Consider the following 21,110-nt stretch of genomic DNA (forward strand, 5'->3'; position numbering starts at 1 on the left):
TAAACGAAATTAAAAAGACTTAAAAATTCTAAATAATTATATATATTTTTTATTAATAAAATTTTTTCTATAACATTGTGATTTTAGGTGCGTGAGGATGTATTGTTGCGCGAAATTCATGACATGCGTATGGCATTACTTAAGAAAATATGTCCTAGCTGTAACGTTGCACAAACAAACGCCAACGATGAGCAGGTAAGGAACTGGCAGCTGGAGTTAATAATACCTTTAATTGCACTCTGCAAAGAACAAGATGATCAACATGGATCGGGTGGGATAGCAAACAGTGGTGACGCAAAGTTACTAGGTTTTATTTTTTACATATCGGGCAGTCAATTGAAAACCAAAATATATTACAACCGAAAAAATCTATAAAAAATACTTCACTCTCTAAAAAAAGTCTATTTTTTAATACTAGATTTGCAACCTTGTGTTTCATCTTCGTGAGAAAATTCTTTCGACGTTTGTTTTGGCATCCAACATCGCATTTCTTAATGATAATTAAAAAGAATATTTTGTAGTGTTCCAATTTTAAAGCATAAATAGTCACGTATTTTCGAGAATTATCCTGAATTGCTTGGTGCTCTTAATTAACAGCCAATTTTAGGCTAGGTTAGGTTATATTGGCTACACGAAGCCACGCAGAGATCATTTTGGTCCATAGCGATACTATATCATAGTCATTTTTTTAGCGAAAATATGCGACAATGTGCGGGTACTGTGCGCGAGTTTTGGGATTTGCTCAAGCTCCAATTCAAGAATAGGTTCTAATATAAATAAATATTATAAATAAAATTAATACATAATTATTACGAATACCCTTTATTGGGTATTTGGCCCAGCTACTCCTCCAACTTGCAGTCTGGAGGGACCTGTAGTTTTATGACGCTTCCGATTAGTAGATGGTTTTTTATATGAGAAGCTTTTTTTTCATGACAGAAATACACTCGGCGATTTGTCCTTGCTTGTCGAGAGCCCTTCGTTTGAAAAAGCAAAAAATCCTTTTCTATCATTTGGTGGTCCATGCCCACAGTGGGTTTCGATCCGAGGACGTAACAAATGGTAGTCACGCACAAAGCCATTGATAGTAAAAAATGATGATTAACGGTTTACTAGACAGGGCTGGGTACTGGGGTGGCTGCCCTTGGTCGGGGAAAACCCGAGTCATTCCAGTAACGTAGAACCGGTTACCATAGAAATGGCACAATTACGTTCTGGATATTGTAGCAGGTTAAACTCCTACTTATCCAGAACTGACCCAGACATATTAAACATTTGTCCTCCATGTGAAGGCACCCTGCAGGACATTAACCACCTTTTCACATGCCCCCCTAAACCCACTCATCTAACACCCATCTCCTCTGGACCCAACCTGTCGAAACAGCAAGTTTCCTGGGCCCACCTTTAGATGAGTTAGACGAAGACGACCGGTGATATACACTACATTGACAGGGCTTAGTATTGCTGCTACAAAAACAACATAGTAAAAAATCGCATATGCCCACCTATGGGTCCCAACTCTTAAAAAATGTAATGCAGGGTTTCTTATTATCCATTGAACATAGATTTTGTTTTGAAGGGGTTTTCCAATAAAGGCCAGTCGAAAGAGGATAAAATAATTCTTGCGTGGCATTAATAAAATTAAATTTTTTTTTTGTAAAGTCCATGCATACCATTATGTATGGAATCAGACATCGTTTTCCACTAGAGCCAACCATCCCCTCAAATCGTTTATAGCAAAGTTTTATCATCTGCTGCATATGCTGTTCAATCGAATAACTTGCCATGGTCATTTGGCATCAGCGATTGAATAATAAAACAATAGTTTATCGGGCGTCACCAAAACATCAGAACCATCACAGCCTATCAATATGGACCTGTTCTTTTTAGACAACCATATATAAAATAACCCAGAAGCTTTAATAAGAACGAAAAATTGTGTTGACCTAAAATTAAAACTCATAAATTTTGCAGTCAATATTCTCAGTTTACTATCATCACTTTAATGATGCTCCCCACATTTTTGCAAATCTTAAAACTATTGCCCCAACGTTGCTCAACTTACATTTTTTTACTTTACGATCTACACAAACCGAGAAAGGTATTGACACAGTGTATGTAGGAAGATAAAAGATGCACACTGGGTGTCGTGAATAGCTGTGGCTGTATTATATATTTATTATTATATATTCCCGCAAGTCATATATATGTTCATGCATAAGTTACATAAATAATTATGACAGAAGTATTTGAATAATTATCGAAAATCGAGCAGCAATAATTAATCTCTTATGGCAACCTCGCAGTAGAGTAGAAAGTTTTAATGCAAATGAATAGGTCTCCTCTTTTCCCTAAGCATTAGCAAGTGGCAAATAGATGAAGCAACTGGTATAAATGAACATATCCTGGCAACGCTAGAATAGAGATGCCTAAACAAACGCTTCAAAACGCCAAGATAGAAAATTGCATTGACGGTTTGGCCCATTGGCACGAACTCCTTATGGACAATTCTCGGAATTCCCTGGAATCGTAAAAACAAATGAGCATCGACCTGATTTTTGACTTCTCCAAACGCGATTTTTTGGGGGGGCTCGTTGTTGTTGTTGTAGCAGCATAAACATTCCCTATATTTACATACGGGGAATGCTGCTGGAGTGACAGTCCTTGGCCGGATATAAATCCGGGTCGTTTCGGTAACGTAAAACCGACTGTTGTGTAAACGGTGATGGCTCGTCTTGGGCCTTCCATTCCGGCACTTTGACGCTTAATTTCAGGTACATGTTGGAAACACCACGATTCATCACCAGTTACAATGTTGTAAAGGAAGTTCTCGTCTTTTCTCGCCTCTTTAATGAGGTTTTTCGAATGTTGAATTCTGAGCAATTTTTCTGAGGACCAAAAGCTTGTGCGAAATGAAACGTGCACAGACGTTTCGTAAGCCCAAATGATCAGTTAAAATGCGATAAATCGTTGTTTTAGAGATATTCAACGCCAATTCCATGAATGTCAACGATGATTTCGGTTCATTTTTGATAAATTTACGAACAATTTCGATGGAGTTTTAGGAGATTACTGATTTTGGGCGGCCCGTATGTTCATTGTCATTTATGTCCTCACAACCATTTCTGAAACGTGTAAACCACTCATGAACTCTAGCACGAGATAGACAATCATCGCCATAAACTTTTTTTATCAATTCAAATGTTTCGGTAAATGCTTTACCGATTTTAAAACAAAATTTGATATCAGCTCTTTGTTCGAAACTCATTTTTGTACCGATGAGAAACATACTGACACTTTAGACGCAATAACTTCGCTTCCACTGAACCGAATATCATCAAGCTTTCAATGAAAGTCAACTATTGATGTAACTTCCAACGCATTAACTCATTAAAAAATGGCGCCATCAAAAACATTTTTATGACGCCAGTCTTGTGCATTTTGGACTTCACCTCGTAGTTTTCGGAAAAAGAAATTCATTATTTTTGAGTAACATTTTTGCACAAATGGTTTAAAACTGTTTTATGGTCAATCTTTAGCTCTTGGGCAATGCTACGTCTACTAACATGACGGTCAACTTCGATTGTCTCTGTGTTCTTTATCGACACTTTCTTTAACATCAAAAATGCCTACACGGAATCGACGAAACCAAAATTGCACATAATTAGCTGTTACAGTATCGAAACCATAAGCCTCCATTCGCAATTTTAGAGGCCTTACTTGTATTTTCACTTTTATCGAAGAAAACCTGTAAAATGTACCGGGTCTTCTCTTTATTGACTTCCGCTGTTAAAGGATTTTTTAGTGTGAAATGTCACCTTGACAACGAGCACAAACTTTAAATTGCTTGATCGGTACTTTACGAGAGAGATATCGATCACTACAGCCATCTACCGAGAAAATAATGGATTTCTATTTCGCAAAACTAATATATAGATTTGTTTAGAGTATACGAAGTGAGTCAATATTTGTAGTTTTTTTCTTTTTATATTATTCATGAATTGTGCCAATGCCTTTTTCGGTTTGTGTACATACAGTCAGCGTCAAAAGAAAGTGTACACCACATATTGATAAGTTTTAACTATACATTTATTTATTTTGTAATTTCATTTATTTATTTATTTTTTTGTTGTGTAATTTAATTTTTTTTTAATATAGCTCATATTACAACTAAAGCCACATAAAGCAAATTTGTAAAAAATCAGCAAATTTTCATCAAAATGTTTAACTTTTTGCTCAAAATTTTCAAGTGGTTCAAAAATCGTGTTGATTTTTGACAATTTTTTCTGCTGACGATGTTGGGTGTTTTCTTCCATATAAAAAAATTTGTGGAATAGGCGTTATATGGAGAAAATGCAAAAGATCGCAACCGAAAACAAAATCTACTATACCAAAATTTAATGATAAAATTGCATAGTGTACTTGAAACTTTTTTCCGAAAATCTGAGTGAAAAGCTTGAAATTCTAAGTAAAATTCGGCGAATTCTTATACATTTTGTACAAAGTTTGAAACTTTGTTTTACATGGTATTTGTTGTAGTATGAACTGTGCTTTTAAATAAATGAATAGGCACAACTTGTCAATATGTGGTGTACACTTTCGTTTGACGTTGACTGTATTCATATATGTAGTTGCATATGTATAAATATGTGCATATATTAGTACATACTTTCTATCTACTACACCCAATCAAGGTAGATGAGCTGTTAGTTAGCAGACGTAAAATATTTGAACGTACCAGATGCCAACTCTTAAATGCTAGATCGTGTAAGAAGTGCAAACTACTGCAACAACAGCAAATGCGACAACAACGACCCCACAAGCTACATCATCGTTTGCAACGTTACAACACCACGCTCGATCACCATTATCGACTGCTCTCCCGTTATCGTTATTGTCATTGCCATTGCCAAAACAGTTACAACCAGCGTAGACGCCATCACAGTTTCAGTTGTAGCCTTTGCTATAGCAACGAAGATGATTTGCTGACTGACGACGATAATGACGTCGCAGTGACGACACTAATTCGCAATTGTAGTTGCGATTGCGGTGATAGCAATAGTTCCTTGTCGGCGGTCAGTTTGTGAATTTTGTTTTTTGATTTTCCTTACATTGTTAAAAAACTTGGTGTACCGTATATAGCGGTTACTTGCCTATCGCAATAATGAAATAGTATATCGATATACACACAAATTTGTTAAGAATGTCTTGAATGAAGAATAATCAGTATTTTGCAGTTTTATACATACAGCATTGACGAATACTTAAACTTAAGGGGACCCGGTGGTCTAGAGCTCGAAAATTTAGGGTATTTTCAGGATTTTTTTTTTACAATAAAAGAAATTTAAAACGATATTTAAATTTTTAGGCTTTCTATTTAACTTCTTTTATATACAAAAATGAAAAAAAAAATTATTTTTTTTATTTTTATTTATTATTCCTTTTTATTCCATAGGCTTCAACAAAACATTTAAGTCTTACTCTCTTAACCGCTGTTCTCTTTACGACATCCCTTTAATTTTAATAATTTAAAAAATGGCGCTGAAGTGGAGCCTCCCGAAAAATTGCACCTGGACGGTGTTGTCCCTTTTTGGCTCTTCTATATATCTAAAGCACAAAACCCAAAAAAATTATTAATCAGTATGACTGTAGCTATGTCCCGTACTAGAATAAAAAAAAAATTACAAAATGGCGTGGTTTTGTATTTGAAAATACGAAATAATTGAAATAAAAGGTGATTCTAGTACGAGCGATAGCCATTGATGTTGTGAACAACATATTAAAATTTCAGACGATTCGCTTGAATAGTGTTTTGTTTTTTGTTTTGACAACACCAAGCCGAAAAAAGTTGTTTCGAGATAAATGAGTTTAACCCTTAGAATACGGATAACATAAAGGACACTAAAGTCCCCCACACAAAAATTTTTTGACTGTTAGTAAATTAAAAAACGATAAGTTTTTATACAGGATTTAAAATAAGACTCGACCTACCTAAAGGGAAAAAGAGAGATAGAAATTATTTACGAGTTATTAAAGAAAAACTAATCTTGGGGGACTTTAGGTCCCCCGTACTCTAAGGGTTAAAGTTTGAGGTACAGGAGCTCGCGGACCGCTCTCTACCTAGTTAATGGGCTGTATAAGCTATAATATTGGTAATTTCCGCACGAAAATTTTTCAGTATATTCTTAAAAATTGATTTTTTGAAATTTCTAGACCACTGAGTCCCCTTAACCTAAAAACGTGTATCTTTCGTATTTATTTTTTCCATGTAACTGAATCGTTTCATTTATAACATATTTTTGCTGATAAAGAAACATTTTAGCATTTCGCGTTTAAGGAATAAAAATCATAATTGAAATTGAATTGAATTAAATTGAATGAAAATAACAAAACTTAACCACTCCCTGACCATCTGTTAACCCTTTTGCATCATTCGACGGAATAATCCGCAAGCAAAAACTCTCTCCTATCACCAAGAGCTGAATAGTCCGCGCGAACCAATACTTTCTCCTATCACCAAGAACGGAATAATCCGCAATAAATTATTTTTTTGTTAAAGTTTTAGTAAATTGAATAATTTTGGTAATTCTGTAATATTATTTTTCATTAGAACAAACAGTAAAAGTCTTGCCGACGCAAGGTATACAAATTTTGAGGCTATATATTATATTATAGATTTTCCGGTAAATGTCTTCAGTGAACTTTATCCTACAATGTATCTAAGAAGCTTCCAAAACAGTCCTTTCTGGTACTTCTGTGATAAAGGCAGTTGTGCCTGCCAGCGTTCAAAAAAAAGTTAAAAAAGAGAAAATACGTCTTCAATAGAGAAAAGGTATTCAATATATTATAGTACAAGTGCTTTAGAGTAATTGTCCCTTTGCTAAGGAATTGAAAATTGGTTCGAAAGCTATTTGGCATCACTATCCATCGTCGAAATAAGGCGAACAAATTTCGAGAAGTTTTTACTTCATATAATATAATAGTTAATTAGTTTTTCACAATGCAGATGTACTACAAATTGAGCACTGCAGCATATCCCAAGATGGTGCGAGTCTGTTGACCGGCCTCTACCATTTCAAATTACAACTTTGTTCTTTGTTCAAAAGTAACAGTTGCACTAAGTTACTTAAGGGATTACATGGGTTTCGTCGGGTAAAAAAGGCCTATTTTCAATATTTTTTTTTTCTATGTAAAAAATTATTTATTTAATTCAAACTTTTTTCTGTCTTATAGATACATATTTAAAGAATAATTTCTGAAATTTTCAAAAAAGAAAAAATTAAAACTCCTCCATTGTGACGTAATTTCCGGTGACCTCTCGACAAACAGGTGCGTCCGCGTTGGCAGCATAACTCCTGACAGACTCATCAAAAATAAAAAAACAAAAATAAGTGCTTTAGTTAAGACCATAAACTCGTGCTTGAACGAATAGAAGAAAAAAAGTAAAAATTGGAATTTTGGCAGACATTTTTCCAAAAAAATGAAAATTTCGGTCAAATTTGCTTGGCATTTTGTTTTTTTTAAATAGTTGTAATTGAAAAAAAAAAAACAGAATCCTTCGTTCAAGCACGAGTATATTATAGTTGGAACACCTATGAAAAATTTCATCAAGATCGGTTGAGTAGTTTTCCAGAACATTTGACAACCGACTTTGAAAACATGGTTCCGAGAAAAAAGCGTTTAAAGTTTTGAGTAACAATAAAAGTAGCTTGGAGCGCACACATTCCAACGGCTGTGTCTCCGAATTTATTATTCGGATCGACATGAAAATTTAGAATAATATTCCTGAGATCTTGTAGAAATTAATAAGCCAAAAAAAAAAATAATTCGATTTTTTGAACCAGCGAAACCCATGTAACCCCTTAAAGAAAACCCAAGTATTTTCATTTCATAGGCAGTCGGACGGACAGAAATACACGTTCTAATTCAAAATCAAGATCAAATTCAATGTTTACAAGTATGTGTAACAAGCAGAGCTCTCATTTAAACAAATCTCGAACCTTCCAACAATTTTGAATTACTAAAATTAGATAATGATTAAAATCATGAAACCTTGTTTTGAAAAAGTATTCAACCCGATTTCGGACATACATATTCATAAATATCAAGGTTATATATTATATAATACCAAGCCAAAAAAAAAAAAAAATACTACTTCAAGTTCTTGAATTGTTCGTGATTTTAATTTTTCAGTGAAAAAATGTGTCTTTTTTTAATATAAAAATAACTTTTTAACTTAAAAAATGTTCCACACCTTCATTTGTAAACCAATCGATATGCTATTTTTTGCGAAAAACTTTTATTGAATTGTTGCAACAAATGCAGCTTGATTGCTTTGTGCGGTTTTTGCATTTTTTCGTTCGTTTGTTCTCGCTGTCGCTCCTGAACCAAACTAACTTTGCTGTTGTTGCTGTTGTTTGCTTTGCAAAATACTTATCTCGCAAAGATGTATTACACCAGTGCACTTAACTTGTTGGAATTCTTGTACGTTTTTTCTGCGCTAACTTTTTTTTTGTTTTTGAAAAATGTCGCTAACCGCATGTGCACTTCTCCTCTATTGATCCCCTTACAGTTTAAAATTTCAATTCTTTTTTTGTGCTAATTCTTGCTTGCAAGACTAAGTATGCACTTGTATATACATACAAACTTACATACATATGTATATGTGCTACCTAGTAATAACTCGTATTTTTCAACTTATTATTTTCCAGTGTTCAGCTATGGATAATATTGAGAATGCTTCGATATGCTCTTGGGAGGCAGTTGAAGATCGCAGTGCTCCCTCTTCTAGCGCTAGTTCCTCCATACAACAACCAAGCACCACAAGTGTCCTCTGGGTCCCCGATCATGCTGTGAAACGCTGCACCAGCTGTCAAGTCGAATTCTGGATAGGCCGACGAAGACATCATTGCCGGTGCGAAAGTCAAAAGACTTGAGAAGAAATATTATACATTTTTAATTTAATTTTCTCATTCTTATTTCGAATTTAAAAATAATAATTTCTTACTGTTTGCATTATTCATCTGTTAATAACAAAGTATTTTTTGTTTATTGACTATGAATTAAGGGGTTACATACGTCCAGCAGTGCCAAAAATGCGCTAAAAGGAAGGATAATAATAGAAATAAATATGAAAAAAATGTATGCATTGTTTATTAGTACTTAAACTTTATAAAAAAATTTATTTTAATTCTTCTTTACAAAAATTAGTATTGTATGTATATAAAAACACACGTGACCCAAAGTACAATGAAAAAACAGTTGCTCCACGGTCTGCATCATTTCTCCTTGAAATGTTGATGGATCTGTAAAAAGTAAAAAGAATATTGTAAAATAAAGTTGTAGATAGACTGTTGTGCCGAATTTTTGAATTTCAAAAAATTTGGCAATTTACGGCATTAAAAAAAAAAAGTATGCGTTTTACGTTATAAATGTCACACTTTTATTATGTTAATACAATTTTTTAATACAAATATCAAAAATCAAATCTATAGAGAAGACACTTTCGAATTAAAAAAATAAAATAAAAAAATATTAAAAACTGTATCCCGCAAAAAGTAGTTTCGAGAAAAACGAGTTTAAAGTTTGAGGTACAAGAGTGCGCGCACCGGTCTCCACCTAGTTAATGGGCTGTAGAAGCTATAATATTGGAAATTTGCGCATGCAAATTTCACAGTATATTCTTAAGATACCATACTTTCGAAATATCGAAAATAAATCGATTTTTTGAAAATTCTGGACATATGTAACCTCTTAATTGTTTACTTTCACTTCCCTTCTTGGAATATATGTACTTATATTTAATTATTTCTATCAGCCTTGGAAGAAATGTATGTTAAATGTTTAAAAAGTTTGTGCGTTGACCGCTAAAATTGTCGGCAACAATAATGAGGTACTTTTGTATTCAAAATTAAGCTAAAGATGAAGCCCCATACAGGCTGGCTTTGTTTGCTGTATTCGCTTTGCCTGGCTTTGAAAACTTGTATGGCTAGGAATACTGTCATCAGATGATTCGTAAAAAGATACATAATACGTTTTTGAATCATAATGTCAGCTAGAAGCTGTGAAAACATTTTGCGAATTTTTCTTTTAATAAATGTGCAAAATAAGAGGTCAATCACACCAACGATGAAAGCTCTGGAAAAAGTTTTCGAAAGTTCGACAAAAACATGGGCACTTTCAGCTTTGCGCAAGCTTGCTAAAGGCAAGGAACAATTTAAGAATGATATATACATACATATGTGCTATTCAAGGCATTTATATGCGGTATGAGGTAGTCAGAGGCCTGAAAAAAATTATATTTTCAATAAATTTTTTTTTTGCTAGTTAATTGCTTTATTTTATAAAAATAAAAACATAGCACTAATACATCATGTTTCGACCTGACTTTAGCAAAAGTAATAATTGTAAAAGTGATCACTGTTTGTGTGAGCAGAGAAATTAGTTTTATTAATAGATGATCTTGTGCCGAAACTTTATTTTTCAAAATTTACAATATGGCGGTCTCAGGAAATATTTTTCAGATTTTCAAGAAAAAAACGTCAATTATTTGTTTAAAAAAAAAATCGGAATTTTTCGAGAAAGAATCCTTCGATCAAGCACCAGTTTTCTATGTTTTTCAAAAGTAGTATAAATTTTATTGAAATCTACCAAGCGGTTTTTAAGTTACAGTGATCACCAGTTCAAAAAACATTGTTTTGAGAAAGACACATTTAAAGTTTTGCTACTTGCTCTCGAACGCTCCGGAGCGCCCGCGCGTCCTTTGTTAATTGTTGAATAACTCGAAAAAAAAATCCATTTTTTTTTGAAAATTCTGACCACCCCTAACCCTTTATTAAATTTTCTTCAAACATTTTTTCTTATTCACATAATGCCTCCTTTGCCACTGTCCCGCTCTGAGCAAAACTCGTACAAGAGCCTGGGATCGGTATACTTTTCAACTCTGAAGAATCTTGCTGACAAAAAGTTTGAACTGTTTCTTAAAACTCGCCAAGACATGCATCACGAACTTTGTTTTACACGACTCCAACAACACTGATAACACTACGGACCATTGTAGTCTACATATGTGAGATCTAATAAGATCAACCAGATATACATAACCTAACCTAAATGTAAATAAACAAGCTCTCTAATCTACCTAAAACTCGCAAAGGAAGCTAAACCAATTAAATGAAAAACAGGAGTGTTCAACTCCTAATTTCAAAGCGCAGCAAATAGAACATTGAGCTATTTGAGACTTCGCCGTACTTCAAGCAAAGCTAACGTTTGGTCAAATATCATTTATTTTAGTATTGTTATATTTATTTTTGACAGTTACCGAAGCAAAGCCAGCCTGCATTGGGCCTCCTCCACCTTAATGCAACATGTATTAATCCCTTAAATAGCCAATACGAAAACATTATTAAATTCAGCTTAATTTTGACTATGAATATGCCAACAACGCTTCCATAAATTTCATGGATTTTTTAAATTTTTATTGCTTTTTTTTTAAATACTTGTATATGTATTTATTTATCTTTTATTACTCTGTACCAAATTAATATTCCTTGTCCTCTATTTAGTTCGTGTGGGCAGATATTTTGTGCCGACTGTTCAGAGTTTTGGGCACCACTACCTGATGCAAAACTTTTCAATCCCGTGAGATTGTGTGGACCTTGTTACCATGCCGTTACTACGAGAATACAGGTAAATATTGCAAATACTAAAACCAATCAACGAATAAAGATATATACTTCAGTGGCCACGCTTTTGAAGTGTATCTCAATCATAGTAACTCACATTTTAATACGATATTTTTCTTGACTTAGGCGTGATTGTATAACTGATAAATTGGAAAATGCATTTACTGTAGGTATCAACTTGAAAAATTACTACTTCTACTTAGGCAGAATATTTAAGAAAAAAAATGGGAATGCAATTTTATAGCCCATTAATATAACAAAGTACAATGTGACGCATCGTACGTCAATCATATTTGACACTTGTGAATTAGATAGCTGCAGTATACAACCAAGCAAGCAAGGAATCGCGTAAAGGTCAAAATAAAGATTTTTTTCATGTTCATGGGCATTCTCACAAGCCATTGCAGACTGCGCAGCCATTTGTACATGGTCAGGATATGGTTCACTGAAACTTGTCGTTTCTGCGACTAATCCCAGAACACTCCAATCCGCCTTCTTTAATGCACTGCTATAGCGCGGAACAAATTGAGACATCTCGGCCACTTGCAGCTGGAAGAAAGGCACGTATGCCTAGCTCAATTCAGCTCTATCTTAAGTTTAATAAGGAAATGGAGTCTGGATGAAGGTCTGTGATGAGTAGAGGGCACAAAAGACCATGTGGTCGAAGGGCAAACCTCAAATAAATTTGAATCGAATCCACACTTTGTTATACCAATTTGGTTTGGGCTATAAAACTGCATACCCAGAATTTTTCTGGGTAAAACTTGGTTCTGAATAAAAAGTTGGAAATTTTGCTGACAATTTTTTTTTTTTTTTTTTTAATTTATTAAATTTTTGTGAACTCTGTGCAAAGTTGGTGCTTTGAGTTATATGGTTTTTGTTGTAAAACGCACTGTACTTTTTTATAAGAAAGCAAGTCAAAACTTGGTAACTCGTCGCGCTTATATTTTTTTTAAACACAGCTGTAGGTACATATGCCATGTATTGAAATAATAATTAAATATTTTCATACCCTGGTTGGACTTATAGCTAGTTTTCAGACCAAGGCACGAAAAAATGTATGTCTTATATAGTATAACAGTTTTGTTATCTGACAAAAAAAATTAACTAACAAATTAATTTTTATTTTATATACAAAAACTAAACCCAAAATTTCTTCTATAAATAAAAATGTATTAATTTATTATTGCGAAATAGAAAAAATAGTAATTTAGTTTTAATTTAATCTCAAGTTAAGCCCATCATTAGCATTTCAAAAACCCTTTTCAGGGTTCGAAATAAACTTAAAATAATAATAAACTTAAGCCTATTTCAATATTGCGTTTTCTTTGCTTTTCTCTCATATTAAAATATTTTTCTTTTATTTATTTTGTACTTTCAGCAACAGAGCCGTTCGGTTATTACAACCAATATGCCAAATTATACAACCACAACCACCAGCACCTCTGCAAATACTACATCGGCAACTAATGTCTACGCGCCTAGCGGTGGAGCCTCAAAGAACTTGTCCAATATTGTGGTGCCTACAGTTACCAGCACAGCGCCTGCAATCCCAGTTACAGTCGCGACTACAACTACACCTGCATCAAGTACGTTGATTATGACAGCGCCTCCAATACCTATAACAGCGGCTGCTATGCTACAACAGCAGCAGCAACAAAGACAAACTGCAGCAGTGGCGGCTAGCGCTACTGTAGCCGCTGCAGCCGCAGCTACAAGCACACAAATCGAAAGTAACAGCATGTCGCACATGTTGATGGCGGCGAACAAAAATATTGCAGCCAGTGTTGCAAATTAATATTTGCCTTGCAGTCGCATTGCATGATGAGCAAGTAAAAATCATTTTGTTTCATTTCGTAGCAGAAATTAAATTTTAATGAGCATTCTTATAAGAGACCTCTAACATGCTGTTAATTACGAGTGTAGCAGCTTAACAGCAGATGCTGTTACACATTAGTAACATTTGGAAAACGAACGCGAGAGAGACTGTGCTGCCAGACTGTCGGCAACGTTGTTGCCATCGTGCCTAGACAAGTGTGGATTTTATTGCTTAACGCGTGCTTGTATTTTAAATTCTCAACTTTTTTTCTTTCTTATCTTACACTTTAGTTATTTGCATTTTCTTTGCTAACTGTGAAGAAAATTGAAATGCGTGACAACTATCAAGCAGTTGTATGTATTTCCATTTTGGTAATTTTGAAAACGAAATTTAACATAAAAAAACTCAGTTTACATAACTGTATTGTGTTAAATAATTATTGAAGTTAAAATAATGTTAACGCAATAAGTTTTTCTGAAAAAAGTCTAGGTAGTAAATTACAAATCCTTCGGTATGTGTATGTTTATACATACATTTCTGCAGAAATGTTAATTTGGAGAGCAAAATTAGTAAAAATTAGACACTTTGCTTTATATTGTATATGTATGCATAACTTTATAAATTTACATATGTAAATTGTTCGTAAAATGTTTAAGACAAAATTGATTTATGCTGTTCAAAACGAAATTAAAAGCGAATTTGTTAAAAAAAATAGCAAATAAAATTGAAAGAACATTAAAAAAGACTTTTTCTTGTTTTTTTATAATCATATATTTCGTTTAACTTCAAAAAATAATTAAAGATTATTATACTTAAATAAGTATAAGTTAAAAGAATATAAATGTCCATGTAAAAGAGACTAATAACGTGTATATCAATATTTCCTCCCAGTATGTATGTTTTATGTTCACTTAAATTCTTCTTACAAAGTAATCTATTGGAAAAATGGCATAAAAAAGTATTTCTAAATTTTTGTTTTGCAATTTTTTTTTTCCTTTTAACACAACCAAAGCCTACCACAACAAAATGGCATGGAGCATAAAAATAAAAATAAAAATGCGTTTAAAAAAATTAAAAATAAAACAATTCATAAACCAAAAATGAAATACATCACCTTGTCGAATAAATTGAACGTGTATTTATTTAAAACGAAACAAGCAACTAGAAGCTGCGCGTTTTCACATACTAATAAATTTAATTATAAAAATGTGTAATTTACAATATTTGACTCTTTGTAAGTGCATATTATATTATAATGGTTATGTTTAAACTTTGATCCCTTGATCCCTATATTGAACACAATTGAATGTAACTATGTACGATTAGGAGTTTTAATTATGAAATAAATTTATAATTATTGCTTATAACAAAATAAAACTGAATGCAAATGCAATACGAATCGAACTTGATTTTATAGGTTATGTGATTGAGAAGGGTGCAAAACAATTGACACAACTTTTCGGAAACCATATTAAGATAATAACTTTTGGAAAAGTTTGGTTAAAGATTTATAAAAATAAATATAGGTGTTTCAATAAGCTTGTCCTATCTCTTAGCTATAATGAAACAACGAACTGTTTCGTTGAAGGTTAATTTTGACTGTGAGAAATTTGTCCCTGTAAAACTGGCGCTCGCCCCTCGGCAAGCAATGGCAAACTTCCGAGTGTGTTTCTGCCATGAAAAAGCATCTCATAAAAAATATCTGCCGTTCCGAGTCGGCTTGAAACTGAAGGTCACTCCATTTTTGGAACAACTTCAAGACGCACCCCACAAGTAGGAGGAGCAGCTCGGCCAAAAACCCAAATTATATATATATAAATAACCGGCAAAAAATGGTCAAAGACCCTCGTTACATATTTGATTTCCTTACTCCGATTTAAATACTACAAAAATAACAACATACGGCAAATTGCCTGTTCAACGTCGCCTACCGAAATCAACTAGCGTTTGGATTTCATTCCTATGGCAGTCGCTTCTACGTACCGGAACTACCCTGATTTTTTTTTTCGATCAAGGGCTGTCGCCCCAACAAACTAGCCCTGTTTAGTAAGCTGAACCTTACCTTCGCCTATCGTCACTGGAACAACTACATGCAGCAAGCCCAATACTCCTTCTTAGGCTCTGTTCAGGTCTTAAGATCCACAGCGAGAGGTACGTACGATTTGTGACCATTAGGTGCATTCAGCAACTTCTAGTCCACTTAAAGTGACAGTTACCGGAACGACCCGGATTTATATCCGGCCAAGGACTGTCACTTCAGCAGCATTCCTCGTATATGCATGGGGAATGTTTATGCTGCTACAACAACAACAGCGGAACCTCTACGGAGCTCACCTGAGTAACATCCCACCGGCCTTTCTGTGCCCCAATCCTCTCCTACTTCCCGCTCCAATTCCCTTGTGAGGGTTAACAAGAAGGTCTTGGCCCCCACACAGTCTGTTCCAGACCAGAGTACCTCGGAATCTCATATCAGTCAAGTGCAATTCTAGAGACTACACAAATCAGCTGCAACGGACACTCGAGAAAGATCAAAGAGATAACTGATTTTTCAAACCAACGTGGAATTTAGATAGCTGCGGTCCAAGAAAAAAATCCACAGTATTCCCTCTCTGATTACAAGTGCACTATTACAAATGTGCACCGTACAGATCCCGGGACAGTGGCGGCGGTTTAGCATTTATGGTCCACCATTGATGCAGACACCGGAGGGACAACACCTTATGGTAGAACAGCTGCAGCAGCTGTTACAGCAAACGAGCGTGATCATTTACGCCAAGCCGATCCCGAGGATCCTCGAATAAAGGATCTCAACTGAACATCATCCAGCAAAAGCAGACTAAATGGGTTGAGCATTTGAAGACATGCAACTGCACCTCTGGAGTGAATGGGGTCTGGTCCACCGTAGGACGCTTGTCGAACCCGAAAGCGCAATAGGAGGGTGGCAATGTTTCTTTTTTTGGAATTGTGTTTCATTGGGCCAGACGAGATGGGCGAGCTATTTTAGCTGGCAATTTATTTTGCATCCTCCGGGCGACAGCTCTAAACTTCGTGCTACCAGACGGCTGCACAAACTGTCGAACAATTGCTTAAATCGCTTACTTTTTCCTGCGATGAGGTGAAGGTAGCCACCAGAAAAGCTAAAGCTTCCAAATCCATTTCGCCCGACGACGAGTATAATACTTTAAAAGAGTAGTTGACGTCAGAGGGTGTTTTATTGGTTTTCCATGCGCCATTACGGGTTACACTATATGCCATAAAGATAGATTTTGTAGTCTGTACTTGTATAATTAAGTGGACGCATATTTCTATGAAAAATTTTGAAAATAGCATTTCGCATTGGTCTTCGTTGACTGCCATTTTCAACATTTCTGAATGAAGCCATTAGAAATGGCTGCAATGGTTATCAAGAGTCACCAACCAGCCATCCTGTTGATAAATAATTATTTATCAATATTAAAATTTCTGTATAGACATTTCGGTTTTCATGATTACCTTTCTCTTGGCTGCCACAAAAAATTGTTAATTCAATTTCACACATTCCTTGTCAATTGGCAACCGACAAGTTCAGAAGAAGTTCGACTGCTTCTTTGAGCCATTGCGATCGCTTTTTTCTGTAACATAAACGCATAACTAAATTATTTAATAAATATTTTATTAGAATTATGTCTACACAAAAATACGTTCACATATGCAGCAATCACCAAAAAATCCACAAAATTAATCGACCCGTTCACATAGGGTAGATTACCTGCAAAATTGACAATCAGCTGCCAGTGCTGTTTTGAAAAGAAATTGCTATGGTGGAATAATTTGCAGTTTTGGTTTGTTTAATTATTATTAACGAAATGAAGAAAAGACAAGAAGAAGAAATAGTTAATTTAATTGCGCAATTGGCTACTAGTAATAAACAGTTGGAAGAAATCTGTAAACGATGTTTACTAAGGTTTCAAAAATTATGGCAGCAAAACGGATTCGAAATTCGATGTTGCATTTTATAATAAGCAATAACAGGCCAAAGCATCTAGGGACGCAAGTTTTTTTTTGTAACATGAATGGATAATTAATAATATCTAACAAAAATTGTATGAAAGTTATTCCTTTAAACCTGTTTTCTTTGCCGGTGTCCATATTATTTAGTTTTTACTTTGACGTTTCTCCTTACATTCGTAAAAATAATTATCGATAACACAGAATTGTATTTAAGAAAGTATGGTTATATTTGTGATTATTTTATAATCTCCTTATATGTGAACGTATTATGAATGACTTGTTATTATCTTTACAAAACTGCCCCGTGTACACGACAAGTGCATTCAAACGAGCTGAAGTACATTCATACTGAGGTATGAACGATATACGTTATTTTTATAGCCACCAGTGTGCGTACGTATGTAGATATGTATCTTGTGCTACTTTTGCTTGTAGAAGTTTTAAGGTTTCCATTAACACTATCAAAACTATAAAAGACTAAGTTGCAAAAGTTCTAGTTTACTTTATACTTACATACATATGTATGTATGTTTGATGGAGAAAGTAGACATGTTTGAATATGTAACTTATCCCAGTAGAAGCTCTTGTTGCCCAAAGCTATTGCAGCAAGTGTGTTTCTTTACAAAATCACAAATAAAATAAAACTCGTAAACATTATTGGATTAAAAAAATATAATATTTGTATTTATGTCTGCATGTATGTATGTATGTTTATATGTATGTATGTCTGCACGTATGTATGTATGTTTTATATATGTATATGGATATATGTACGTACATACATATATGTATACTCCCTTCAAATCTAAAACTAAACAAAATGCCTTTATTGGAAAATATTATACCTATGCATGTATGTATGCGTGTTCGTGTGGGTGTGAATATTAAACTGCCCATCATTAAATCAAGTACCCCTATAGGTTGTGTAACCGAACGGATTTAATAGTAAGGGAATATGATAATGCTGATCCTGTTCACACTTCACAACAATCTCTATAAAAGGATAAAAACTTTTAACTCCACGCTCTGCATGATATGCTTCCACATCGAAATGTAACTTATAGATGCCAGCTTTGTACTGTGACGCACTCACTAATTGGCTTACACGTCCATCTTGATTTGTTCTTTCTTCGTTTAGTTTTTGCCAATGATCTGCTCCTTCGAGGCGGTAAATGGTAATGTTGACATTCTGCGCCGCTTGACCCACTGTGGTGTCGAGTATATGTGCGGATATGGTGGATACATTAGCGCTCACATTGTTACTGGTAACCGGCTCAAAGCTCTAAGTATGAAGAACAGTTAGCGCAAATGATTGGAAAAAATATATGTATGTATGTATGTACTATATTTGCACCTCTTTTGTTTCGACGCGTAAACGAATGCGTTCCCAGCTGCTGCTCATTGTGCTATGAAATCTTATTGAAAAAATGCCCAATGACAGTATTATCGCTGCACTTATCTTCATTTTTAATTATTATTTTTCTTAATGGTTATCTTCAGTATGAGATAAGTTGCCGGAGTTTGTTTGGACAGTTTATCATAAAAATCTAAAATGTGATGATTATAAATTTTAAAGTTAGTTGTGGGCTGCAGAAGTACCATATACATACATACATATGTACGCATGAATTTGCATGTATGTATGTATTTACGTATGTACGAGTGTATTTAATTGTGAATGCAGTATACCTACGTGCATACATAGGTATGTACATAGGTATGTATGTGCGAAAAATAATTTAAATATTTAACTTCAAACATGGAGCTAAAAAAATAAATACACAAAAACGCAGACAGTGGTTTGAAACCTTTTTAAATTAAATAAAATTAAAATTCGCTTTGCCTAAAATTTTACAACTTACATACATACATACGTATGTAAAGAAATATTCTAATATTCGATATATTTTCTGTTACCCATTCAAGTGTACGCTCAGTTCTGTTAATAACTGTATAGGAACTTACATGTTGAATGAATGCTGAATACATAAAAAGCGCAGTGACGAACAGAACAGGATTTTTTTTCATCGTGCTGTCTTGCTCGCTTTGCATACATAGATCCCGCAGTATTTTCAACACAATGTGCTTCCTCGATTGCAAAATTTTTCCGCCAACTGTACATGCTATTCTGTATACTAAACCGGTCATTTTTGATAGCTGCTCAAGAATTCTATACACCCGAAACATACAACAATACTTCTATATCTGTACATACATACATAAATACACACATAAATGCATACATTGAAACACTATTTAAGCTAACGATTCTTTATTCTTCCGAGTCAAGTGTTTAAATGCCAATACTGATACTTGGTTACTGAAAATATTATTGGCGATTCTAGTCTAAAATGTATGTACATATATATGTACATACATATAATATATAATATTATTTAGCAGCTACTTAATGCATTTTTAGAATCTTTTCCAAGAATTGCCTGATTATGACCGAAATTGAATCATAACAAATATTAACCTTTTGCTTGAATTTAGTAATCATAATAAAGCTGATTCGATTGAAGAATAGATAAGGTGGATCTTCTGGGAGAGCTTAATGCATACATATGTATGTGTAAATATGTTACAGAGAACATTAACGTTCTCTGTATGTTAAGAGCGGAATACACCACACAAACGGTTTGTCAAACAAGGCAATATATCTCTTTACTTCAAGCTATTTGCAGAGAACGTTAATGAATCAGCAATTCCCCGTATAATAATACGTTCACATATAAAGCTAAATACACACCAGGCAACCGTTGCAGCAACACGGCCATGTTGAAGCAACCGTTGCCTCGTGTGTAGCTGTGTTGCCAATTGATTTTCGTGTTGCTGCAACCGTTGCCTAAAATATCAAATAAATTTGATTTTTGGGATAGGTTGCTGCAACCGTTGCTTCGTGTGTATCATTGTTTACTGCTTTTACTCGTTCAGTTCGTTGAAAACAAGCGAAGAAGAAGGTTCGTACGGAGTAAAATGAAGTGAAAAAGGAAAAAATGGCAATTGAAAATAATGTTAATTTTATTAACGAATATAAAAATTTGAGAGAGCTGTGGGATATAAGTAGTGAAAAATATAAAAATAAAAATTTTAGAAAAAAAGCATACGAACAATTAAAAAATGAATACAATAAAATTGATAAAAATTTCAAGTCCGCAAAAGAGTTTCCTGTTGCAAGATACCGCAAAGTTATTGCCAATCTAATTTCTGCTGATATTGCCTCTCTCATTATGGTATCTTGTTTCGTTATTTTGGCCTTTACGAAGTCCAACAATTTTCTAAATAGGGCTTCGTCCATCCTCATGTAATTTTTATAGTCCGCTGGCTCATTTTCCTTCAGTTCTTTCAGCAACCTCTCGTTCGAAAATTCGATTTTTTTTAAAAGCCAATTTTTGGGCCAAATTTTCTTTCTCTTCTTTTGTTGCATCTCTTCTTCCACATTTTCGTACAAAAGTTCGTCAATTATAATAAGAGTAATATAATTTTACATATCTTCCGCTTGTACCTTTCCTGCACCACAGTTATGCACAATACTGAGATTGAAGCAACGGTCGCAACGTGTTTCTTAAACAAAGGCAACACGTTACTGCAACACGTTGCTTCAACGGTTGCCT

General features: G+C 34.2%; 2 protein-coding genes and 1 long non-coding RNA gene across 8 annotated transcripts in view; 1 reads left to right on the forward strand and 2 right to left on the reverse strand.

The window, feature by feature from the left end:
* Positions 1–14,561, forward strand: part of LOC128857358 (myotubularin-related protein 4) — a 59,525-nt gene extending 44,964 nt beyond the window's left edge. Inside the window, exons 14-18 of one of the 2 annotated variants that reach the window (XM_054093078.1) lie at positions 88–195; positions 4,695–5,075; positions 8,712–8,914; positions 11,565–11,688; positions 13,066–14,561. In XM_054093078.1, coding sequence (XP_053949053.1) covers positions 88–195; positions 4,695–5,075; positions 8,712–8,914; positions 11,565–11,688; positions 13,066–13,482 — 1,233 coding nt within the window. In that variant the 3' untranslated portion in view covers positions 13,483–14,561. The remainder of the gene's footprint in view (positions 1–87; positions 196–4,694; positions 5,076–8,711; positions 8,915–11,564; positions 11,689–13,065) is intronic. The other variant, XM_054093079.1, reaches the window with a different exon arrangement.
* A 57-nt stretch (positions 14,562–14,618) lies between these two features.
* On the reverse strand, positions 14,619–17,284 carry LOC128857363 (uncharacterized). Of its 3 annotated transcripts, none has more exons than XR_008453931.1 (3): positions 17,252–17,284; positions 16,996–17,114; positions 14,619–16,929 (listed from the first exon to the last, which is right to left on the reverse strand). It is a non-coding gene; the product is annotated as an uncharacterized LOC128857363 (long non-coding RNA). The 3 variants fall into 3 exon arrangements; XR_008453930.1 differs by lacking the exon at positions 17,252–17,284 and adding an exon at positions 17,174–17,246; XR_008453932.1 differs by lacking the exon at positions 17,252–17,284 and adding an exon at positions 17,184–17,241.
* Positions 17,285–18,291: 1,007 nt separating this feature from the next.
* LOC128857361 (5-hydroxyisourate hydrolase) lies at positions 18,292–19,960 on the reverse strand. Of its 3 annotated transcripts, none has more exons than XM_054093084.1 (3): positions 19,760–19,960; positions 18,848–19,040; positions 18,292–18,775 (listed from the first exon to the last, which is right to left on the reverse strand). In XM_054093084.1, exons 2-3 carry the CDS (start codon positions 18,956–18,958, stop codon positions 18,398–18,400), a joined length of 489 nt encoding a protein of 162 aa, XP_053949059.1. In that variant the 5' UTR covers positions 18,959–19,040; positions 19,760–19,960; the 3' UTR covers positions 18,292–18,397. The 3 variants fall into 3 exon arrangements, with proteins under 3 accessions (XP_053949059.1, XP_053949061.1, XP_053949058.1); XM_054093086.1 differs by lacking the exon at positions 19,760–19,960 and adding an exon at positions 19,459–19,547; XM_054093083.1 differs by lacking the exons at positions 18,848–19,040; positions 19,760–19,960 and adding an exon at positions 19,459–19,742.
* Between the last annotated feature and the right edge of the window lie 1,150 nt (positions 19,961–21,110).

Source organism: Anastrepha ludens, chromosome 3 (genome assembly GCF_028408465.1).
Source record: "Anastrepha ludens isolate Willacy chromosome 3, idAnaLude1.1, whole genome shotgun sequence".
NCBI classification, from domain to species: domain Eukaryota; kingdom Metazoa; phylum Arthropoda; class Insecta; order Diptera; family Tephritidae; genus Anastrepha; species Anastrepha ludens.

Bases quoted from the DNA above. Each gene is read 5' to 3' on its own strand.
- LOC128857361 (XM_054093083.1), bottom strand. From the start codon at position 19,680: ATGTTTCGGGTGTATAGAATTCTTGAGCAGCTATCAAAAATGACCGGT. The intron at 18,776-19,458 runs GTAAGTTCCTAT...CTTCATACTTAG, and splicing joins ATTCAGCATTCATTCAACAT to AGCTTTGAGCCGGTTACCAG.